The sequence below is a fragment of the Pteropus alecto genome, unplaced genomic scaffold, assembly GCF_000325575.1.
Source record: "Pteropus alecto unplaced genomic scaffold, ASM32557v1 scaffold44, whole genome shotgun sequence".
Taxonomy (NCBI): Eukaryota; Metazoa; Chordata; class Mammalia; order Chiroptera; family Pteropodidae; genus Pteropus; species Pteropus alecto.
In genome coordinates, this window is record NW_006436812.1 from 9,062,758 (window position 1) to 9,071,422 (window position 8,665).

Sequence of the window (8,665 nt, forward strand, 5' to 3'; positions counted from 1 at the left end):
AGAAGAAAACCAAATAACTTCTAAGGCTTGGGTTTGAGCGCTTGAGTACCATTTATTGAAATAGAGAAGACTGAGGAAGATCAGACTGTGGGGAGGGGCAAGCAAGTCAAGAGTTAGTTAGTTCCCTTTTGGGAATGTTAAATTTGAGACATACAACTGGAACTGTCAGGTGGGTCTGTGAGTCTGGAACTCAAGGGAGAGAGCTGGGCTAGAGCTATAAAGTTGGGAGATGTCAGCATGTATATAGCAGGTGAGAGAATATAAATGGAGAAATGAAAGAGACTAGGCTCAGGCCCTGGGGCATATCTTCATTAGGGGTTAGAGAAGGAGAAACTAGCAAGGGAGACTAAAGAGGTGCCATCTGTGGTACTCCCCACCCCCAAGGAGCTGGAGGACACACCAACATGGGGGAGGGGTGGCGGCTGCCATTTTAGGGCAGGACTTGGCCTGAGACCAGTGAGTCCTGCCGGCCCCTCTCCCAAGGTCTTTCTCTCTGGCACTGCCTCAGCCAGTTCACAGTTTTGTAAGAAAACCAAAGAGCATGGGGTGCTGCAGTGGGGTGGACCCAGAGTTCCAGCATAGATGAAGATCAGACACTGATTTCACACCTGTTAGTGATGATCACTACAGAAAAATGAAGAATTCAGAAACCGACCGTAAGCTCAAGGTGAGCTACAAAAACAGGAATAAAAATTTAAAGACTTGGAAAAGAATTCCAGCAACATCAAACCAAGCAGCAGGTTGCTCATAAATCCCAGGACCTCCACCACATCCATAGACAGATAGAGGGCCATCCCCACTGCAACCTCTACCCACAGGAATTGCTCCTTCTACTTCTTTATCCTCTACGAAATGGTGTATCGGCCCACCACCATCACCTTTGTTCAGGGATCTTCTGCTCCAGGATCACCACCTGCTCTAACTTAGAAAACAAAACAAAAAAATGTGTAAACAAAACAAAAAAAATGTATAAACCTGACCACTCCCCCTAATAAATGAATGAATGAATGAATGAATGAATGAATGAAAGAGATGCCATCTGTGAGTTAGAAAGAACGCAGGAAGAATGTGCTTCTGGGAGGTTGGCATGATCTACTGCAACAAATACTGAGGCTAGGAAAGAGATGTGTCCATCAGATTTGTGATATCTAAAAGATATCACATGGACACGTTGTAAAGGCCATTGGAATCAGGAATTCTGGAGAGAAATGGAGGCTCAAGACAGTGTAGCAGGAGTCTATTTACACATAGTTGGTATTTAAAGCCCCTGGGACTGCATGGAGGTCACCAGGGGAGAGTATTGGGAAAAGAAAAGAATAGAGCTGAGGTTCAAGTCCTGAGCAGCAGGGTTTTAGTACTAGCAATATTCCTTGTCTCCTTGGTCTATCTTTTCCTTTTGTTTTTTGCTGCATAGTAAATTACCTGCACACTCACTAATTTACTTTTCCCAGAGTACCAGTCTCTTCTTGTATAAAGGCCAGCAGCTTTTAAAGAGTGTGGCACTTTCTGGAAAGTGGTGATAAGTTATAAATCACAAAAACAAGGATTGAATAGCAGGGTTATAGCTATAGAGATGAGGCTGAAAAGACAGACCATTTGGTGAAGGCTTTGAATGAAAGGTGAAGGAATTGGGATTTGATTTTGATCTTATAGGTAATAGGGGCGCAGTATGGGGAAAAAAAAAAATTTGAATGCATTCCACAGTTGACTATAGGGGTGAAAGTATTTAGGTATCATTTTAAAAAAGGATAGTTGCTCTAGGCGTTCTGCTGAGGAATGAGGGAACACTTAGAGAATTTAAGCTGGGAAGTAGTTAAGCAGCGAATGACATGATTGGCGCTGTTTCAAGAAGCTAATTCTAAAAGCAGTGTAGCAGATGGTTTGCAGTGGCTGTGATTGGCAGCAGGGAGATCAGTTAGGAGGCTGCTGTGGTTGTGGGGGTGGAGTACTAGGGAACAGATTTGAGAGATCCATAGAATGGACTGGACTTGTTGGATGTGATAGATTGTGAAGGAGAGGGAGAAGCCAAGAATGGTTTCAAGATTTCTGGTTTGGTAGTCTGATTGAATGGCATTGCCATTAATTGAGATCAGGAATGTGGTTTGAGGAGCTAGTTTCAGGGGAGGATGAGGTGTTCAGTAGTCCCAATGAGTGTGAGATATCTAGGACCATCAGGAAGTGGTCTTCAGTAAGACATGTTGGCCTAACATCTGGGCATGAAGGTTGAAGTCATGGAGGTCGATAAGATTACTGAGGAAGAGTATGTATGGCCTGAGAACAGGGGAAAGGATGGGATGTTGGTGAAGTCTTAAGCTTTAAAGGTAGAGGGTGGCCGAGAACAAGGTACTGGGGTGTATCAGTAGAAAGAATTTGTACTTTGAGTCTGAAGACCTGGATTTCCCATGTAAACAGTTGTGATACATAGTAAGAAGGCTTAAGAGTGAATGCTTTTACAGGTAAAATGCTGTCTGATGCCAGAGAAGGGAGTGGTCCCTTCTTGCTGGAGACTTACCAAAGAATCGGAGGAAGTAGCATTTACTTCGGGCCTTAAAGCAGAGATTCTTAGCTGGATGGCTTCAGGTAGTCTTTGAATCCCCTGAAATTGTAAAAATGTATGTATGTGGCAGAGGTCTCAAGCTTTCAACAGATTCTCAGGTTCATTAAAAGATGAGTAATAATTAGACTAGTGTCTCAAACTCATAACCTTAGTGGTTGGGGAGGAAATTAAAACTGTGAAGTAGCCAAGAGTAAGATAATAGGAAGTGGTGAACAGTGTGGCAGCTAGAGGGTTCTTGTCCTTGTGAATTCAGCTTTGAAAAGAACATTGCACTGACCAAAATATAATCTATCTGTGGGCTGTGTTTGGTTATAGGGTCAATAGTTTGAATCTCTTGATCGAACTAGAGATATAGGTGACAGGCATTGTAAGCAAAGGAAGTTGTGTAAGGGCAAGGAGACCATGAGAGCACAGCAGTAAAGTTATGTGAAGGGCAGCTAAGGAACAAGCATGCAAAATGTGGTGTGAGGTAAGATCCTGGAAAGATTTGTATCTTAGCCCGAGGTACTTGTAGGGGGATATATGGAGTTGGTGACAGAGCCCAAGCAAGAAAATTTGTCTAGGACTTTCTCTTTACAATGGGCTTTCCTGTCTCTACCTCATTAATCCTTTCAAAATGTTGTTGGCTACATTTCAGAGGTGGCTAAGCAGAAGCCCAGTATTTATTTGGAGCCTCCTATGCTTGACATAATGTAGGGGAACTTTGGGATTTGGATGAGGTAATCAGGGAAGTGTGAGTAAAATTTGGAGGGAGGCTTAAATCATTTCTTCCCACTTTCTTCTTGTGGGGTTTCGGGGCAAAGAGCAGCTTCTGGGGCTCAGTGAAAAGGACTTGTTGAAGTTTAACGATGGAGGTTGTGGCAGAGCTTAGGACCCCTGCCGGTCTTCCCTGTGAGCTTTGTACTGGGTACTCAGGTTGCTTGCTGTAGCTATTGTGAAGCTACTGTAGGCCAGGATGAGCTCCTCGCAGGTTGCCTTGTATTTGAGGCAGTGTATTTGAGGATACTGAGGCTCTACTCTGCGTGGAAATGAGAGAACAGGGGACCCTGACTCATGTGTTGTCTGACTCTGGCAGAGGAGTAAGCTCTGTGGTCCGCCGTTGTGTTCATCGAGCTACTGGCCATGAGTTCGCGGTAAAGATCATGGAGGTGACAACTGAGCGACTAAGTCCTGAGCAGCTGGAGGAGGTGCGAGAAGCCACGCGGCGAGAGACTCACATCCTTCGCCAGGTCGCTGGCCACCCCCACATCAGTGAGGCTGCATTCCCTGCTCCTGTTAGCTGACAACCAACTCCTGCTGGCCCAGCCCACCACCCACTCCCCACCACATCCCCAACATTGCCTCTACCCCTCTGCTCCCTTCCTCCTGGCTCTGCTCCACCTCGAAGTGTAGCTAGCCTTTGGGGTCCCTACTGCCTCCTTTGGTTCTCCTTCCTTCCCAGTAATAGCCCGCTGCTGCCTCAGGGTGGAAAGCCCCTTTAATATGTATCTGCTCCTTTCCATCTCTGTCTCTCTGCCTTTCTGCCTCTTTCCCCAGTCACTCTCATCGATTCCTACGAGTCTTCTAGCTTCATGTTCCTGGTGTTTGACCTGTGAGTATCTCCATGCCCTGATCTGAGAAGCCTCCTCTTCCCCTCCATGCATGGCCTCAGCCTTATAGCGCAGTGGGCTGAAGCCCACTCTGCTCACATCTTCCTCTGCTCCAGCTAGGGCCTACATGCCCTTTCCTGGGTGCCCTGATTGAGGCAAGTTCTTCAAGAGTAATAGTGATCAGTCAAATACAAAGGGTCTTTATGACCCAAGGGGTCCTATTCCAGTCCTTCATGGCAGAGGGTTAGCAGGGAAGAAAGGGCTGATTTAAGAGGAGAGTGTCATGTGGGAGCTAACCACTTATAAAGCAGATTCTCCCTCACTAGTCTCATTGTTTAACACCCTATACTAGTGTCCATCTCTGCCCATCAATTTTTTTTCTGGTCAGTCTGAATCTGAATGTCAAATGTTATACAATATAATACAAACCAATTACAAAGTTACTTCAAAAGAATAGTTTGACTATCAAATATTTAAGAGGGGCCCTTGGAAAAAATTCAGTCTTCATACAGAAATGACCCTCTGCAAAAGTCTGAAGGGAGGTAGAAAGTGTCTTTTACCATCGTGTAATTTTGCAGAACAATGATACTCCCCAAAATACCTGATGTGTTCTTCATATTTCAAGGAGTGATGCAGAGGTGCAATTATAATCTCAATTTTTAAAGAGAAGACAAACAAAATTCAAAATAAGGTCCTATTCAATGTTTTTGCGACTATTAACTGAAATTTTGGTCAGTGGTATAAATAGATTCACTTTAAAAGGCCTTTTCTGGGTATTAGATAACAAGGACCTCCTTTAAATTATTGGCACAAGAAGGCACTTATTCTTGCTAAAATGGCCCCCTCATGGCACAGTGCAGATATTTCAACTGCCAACCCCTAGGCCAAACTGCCCCTGGCATTCAGCTCATTCCTCTAGTGTTCTGTCTTGAGACCCTTTATTTTGTCTACAGAAGAAACTCTCTTTACTGGCCTCTTCCATAGTATTTTCTGTGCGCACCGGCTTATTTTCGCAACCTCCACTGTGAGGGGCACCTACTTGCCTACCATTCCTATTCCTTAGGATGCGGAAGGGAGAGCTGTTTGACTATCTCACAGAGAAGGTGGCCCTTTCAGAAAAGGAAACCAGGTAAAGGCTGAGCCTGCAGCCCCTAGGGTGAGCAGGGAGTGGGGTGGGGTAGGGAGAAGCAGAGGAGACTGCACCTCCCCCAGGTCCATCATGAGGTCTCTGCTGGAAGCAGTGAGCTTTCTCCATGCCAACAACATTGTGCACCGAGACCTGAAGCCTGAGAATATTCTCCTAGATGACAGTATGCAGATCCGACTTTCAGATTTTGGGTTCTCCTGCCACTTGGAACCTGGCAAGAAGCTTCGAGGTGAGGGGACCTGGTGCCCTAAGAGGCTTAAAAGGGAAGAAGACCCAGACCTGAGGCTGGTTTGGCTGGGTCTGAGAACTGAGTCCCAGGTACCAAGGAAAGGGAAGTCAGCACTTGCCAAGCACCCTCTGAGTGCAGAGCCTGTGTGCAACTCAGAGTGGGTTTCCTGACATGAGGAAGATGGAGACAGATGAGCGAGCAGATTAGTGGCACCCAGCAGGGGCTAGGGAGCATGCTGGGGAAGTCAGGAGGAAGGAACACCTGATTTAGCTGGATGGACCCCCAGGGCAGGGGGCTTCAGAGCTGTGCCTTGGGAGGCTGGGTTTACCCCAGGAGGAAAGAGGGAGAGGGGAATAGCAGGGCTCAGCTGCACACATGGAGTCTGCACACACACCACCACAGTGTGTGGTCTAGGTGCTACGAGGAGTCTGATATGGCCAGACAGTACTTCTCACCTGGTACACTGGGACTTGGGGTCACCCAGTGTTAATACATTTGTTGTGACAAATATTTCTGGTGCAAATGGAAAACTAAACAAAGTTCATCTGTGGGATTCCTCAGAGCTTTTAATACGCTATTTTCTCTCAGTGGCTTTGCACTAGATTTAATAGCTAGCATTTACTGGACACTTACTGTGAGCTAGGCACCACACTGAGTCTTCACAGCATTTATTTTCCTAGATCCTCTCAACTCTGTGCAATAGTATTTGTATCTACGTTTTATAGATGTGTTGTAACTTGCCCAAGATCACGTAACTGAGACTTGAACTTGGGCAGTCTGACTCCAGAGCTCATACTGATTAAGATCTGTGGACTTAACGTCTTACAGATGCTGCGCTTTGTTTCCTTTGGGCTTCCACATACACTTTTCCCCATTTTGGAATCACTTTTGCCCCTGCCCATTCTACCCTCTCCCTTAATTTCGGTAATTCAGGCTTCACTTTAAATCTCTAGGTCAGGTTAGATCTCCTTTTTTTTTAGTTCTTTACTCCCTTCATGTCACACATCTTACTCCATTAGTTTCTCATTTGCTTTCTGGTAGACAGTCTGGTAAGGGCACATCTAATTTACCACTGTCTTGTATGGTGCTTGGTACATGGTAGGCAACAAATATTTGGTGTAGGAATGGATTTCCCAGGAGAGTCATTTTCAGTTTAGGCCTAGTAAGATTTCCTGGAAGTATGCCATGGAATAGTTTGGAAGTTGCTGAGAATTGGTGCCTGAGGTGGTAGAAGAAATGAATATAGGCTTCAATCAAGTCATGGAGGGCTCTGTGCTGTAGTAGACTTGACCCTAAGGCCATAATGGGGAGCCAGGGAAGAGTTTTAAACAAGGGACTTACCTAGTATGTTTTGGAAGAAATCCCATACTCCTGCTCATTCCCCTTGGTTTGAATGGTAGTTCAGCTAACCAGTTTAGAAATTTTAAGACTAGATTTGGGCAGGAAGGAATGCAGAAAAGATTTGTTTTCCATGTGTTGTATATGTAAAAATGTGGTAACATGGTGTGTGAGGAGTGGCTAGGTCGGCTTGGCTAGAGGGTTGGGTAGGCAAGTGATACAGTTGGGTAGGACCTTGAAGTCAATCCAAAAATCTGGTTTTCCCAGGAAGGCCACCAGGAGCCTTAGCAGATATTTGAGTTGTTCAGCAGGGTCAGGATCTAGTACTGAGACTTGGTAGAGGGCTGGTTGGCATCCCATCAATCTCAGCCCTCTCTCCCCAGAGTTGTGTGGGACCCCAGGGTATCTAGCACCAGAGATCCTAAAATGCTCCATGGATGAAACCCACCCAGGCTACAGCAAGGAGGTCGACCTGTGAGTTTCTGGTCTGCCCTGCCTTCCTCTGTGTACTGTCATTTGCCCAGTACCTAGTCCTGCCTGACTTTGGTCTCTTTCCCAGCTGGGCCTGTGGGGTCATCTTGTTCACACTCCTGGCTGGCTCGCCACCATTCTGGCACCGGCGCCAGATCCTGATGTTACGCATGATCATGGAGGGCCAGTACCAGTTTAGTTCACCTGAGTGGGACGATCGTTCAAATACCGTCAAAGACCTGGTGAGTTGGGGCCATGAGGGAGCAAGGAGGGAGGACCAAGAGCTGCCCCTCATGTTCTGGGGTTACCCTAGATCTCGAGACTGCTGCAGGTGGACCCTGAGGAGCGCCTGACAGCTGAGCAAGCCCTACAGCACCCCTTCTTTGAGCGTTGTGAAGGCAGCCAGTCCTGGAAGCTCACCCCTCGACAGCGGTTCCGGGTAAGCCTAAGAGTGTCAGGGTCTGGGTCTGATCTTCTGACCCATGATCTTTCTCCTATGGCAGATGCTGCACTGGAGTTCACACTTCTCCCCTTCCCAGGTGGCAGTGTGGACAGTGTTGGCTGCTGGACGAGTGGCCTTAAGCACCCACCGTGTACGGCCACTGACCAAGAGTGCACTGTTGAGGGACCCTTATGCACTGCGGCCAGTGCGGCGCCTCATTGACAACTGTGCCTTCCGGCTCTATGGGCACTGGGTGAAGAAGGGTGAGCAGCAGAACCGGGCGGCGCTCTTCCAGCACCGGCCTCCTGGGCCTTTTCCCATCATGGGGCCTGAAGAGGAGGGGGACTCAGCTGCTATCATTGAGGATGAGGCCATGCTGGTCCTGGGCTAGCACCTCAGGCCTGGGGAATCCCAGAAAGCAGGACTCTCCAAAACGAGGATTTTTATCATTCCAGCCACTCTGGGCTCTGGCGTCAGGCCCACCTGCCTAGCCAGGCCCACCACTGATCATACTATCATGAAGACCAGCCCTGTACACCTACCCCCACTGGCCAGGGCTTTGAGAGCGGAGCTGAGGTGGAAGGGAGCCACTCAGAATGCCATACCTGGCCTTGTTAGTGCTGCCTGTGCTGTGTATGCAATAAAATCTGTTACATGCCAGGGGGAGCCAGTGCCCTATGTCTGTTGTCTGGCTTTGGCAGGGAAGCCCAAAAAGGTGCTTGGAAGGGCGGGGGGTGGGGGAGCGGGGATGGGGCCACTCTAGCCCAGGCCTTTATTGGAAAAAACGCTGGGGGTCACTTGGTCTTGTTCTTGCCTTTGCCTGGAGGTAGCTGGAAGGGCTGCTCTAGTGAGGTCAACTTGCTGTTGAGCCTCTCCTCACTGGCCTTGAACC

The 8,665-nt window shown here is 47.5% G+C and overlaps 2 protein-coding genes across 10 annotated transcripts in view; one reads left to right on the forward strand and one right to left on the reverse strand.

Annotated features, from left to right (window-relative positions):
* Nucleotides 1-8,437, forward strand: part of PHKG2 (phosphorylase kinase catalytic subunit gamma 2) — a 10,458-nt gene extending 2,021 nt beyond the window's left edge. For 4 of the 8 annotated variants that reach the window (XM_025048212.1, XM_015591162.2, XM_006914137.3 and 1 more), the window contains exons 3-10: nucleotides 3,633-3,808; nucleotides 4,094-4,148; nucleotides 5,210-5,275; nucleotides 5,359-5,522; nucleotides 7,244-7,334; nucleotides 7,420-7,573; nucleotides 7,645-7,770; nucleotides 7,871-8,436. In XM_025048212.1, the coding sequence (XP_024903980.1) occupies nucleotides 3,633-3,808; nucleotides 4,094-4,148; nucleotides 5,210-5,275; nucleotides 5,359-5,522; nucleotides 7,244-7,334; nucleotides 7,420-7,573; nucleotides 7,645-7,770; nucleotides 7,871-8,164 (1,126 nt within the window). In that variant the 3' untranslated portion in view covers nucleotides 8,165-8,436. Of the gene's footprint in view, nucleotides 1-3,632; nucleotides 3,809-4,093; nucleotides 4,149-5,209; nucleotides 5,276-5,358; nucleotides 5,523-7,243; nucleotides 7,335-7,419; nucleotides 7,574-7,644; nucleotides 7,771-7,870 lie in introns of all 8 variants that reach the window. The other 4 variants (XM_006914138.3, XM_015591163.2, XM_015591164.2 and 1 more) reach the window with 4 other exon arrangements.
* Nucleotides 8,438-8,535: 98 nt separating this feature from the next.
* CCDC189 (coiled-coil domain containing 189) overlaps nucleotides 8,536-8,665 on the reverse strand; it is a 3,895-nt gene continuing 3,765 nt past the window's right edge. Inside the window, exon 9 of one of the 2 annotated variants that reach the window (XM_025048213.1) lies at nucleotides 8,536-8,665. In XM_025048213.1, coding sequence (XP_024903981.1) covers nucleotides 8,568-8,665 — 98 coding nt within the window. In that variant the 3' untranslated portion in view covers nucleotides 8,536-8,567. The other variant, XM_006914140.3, reaches the window with a different exon arrangement.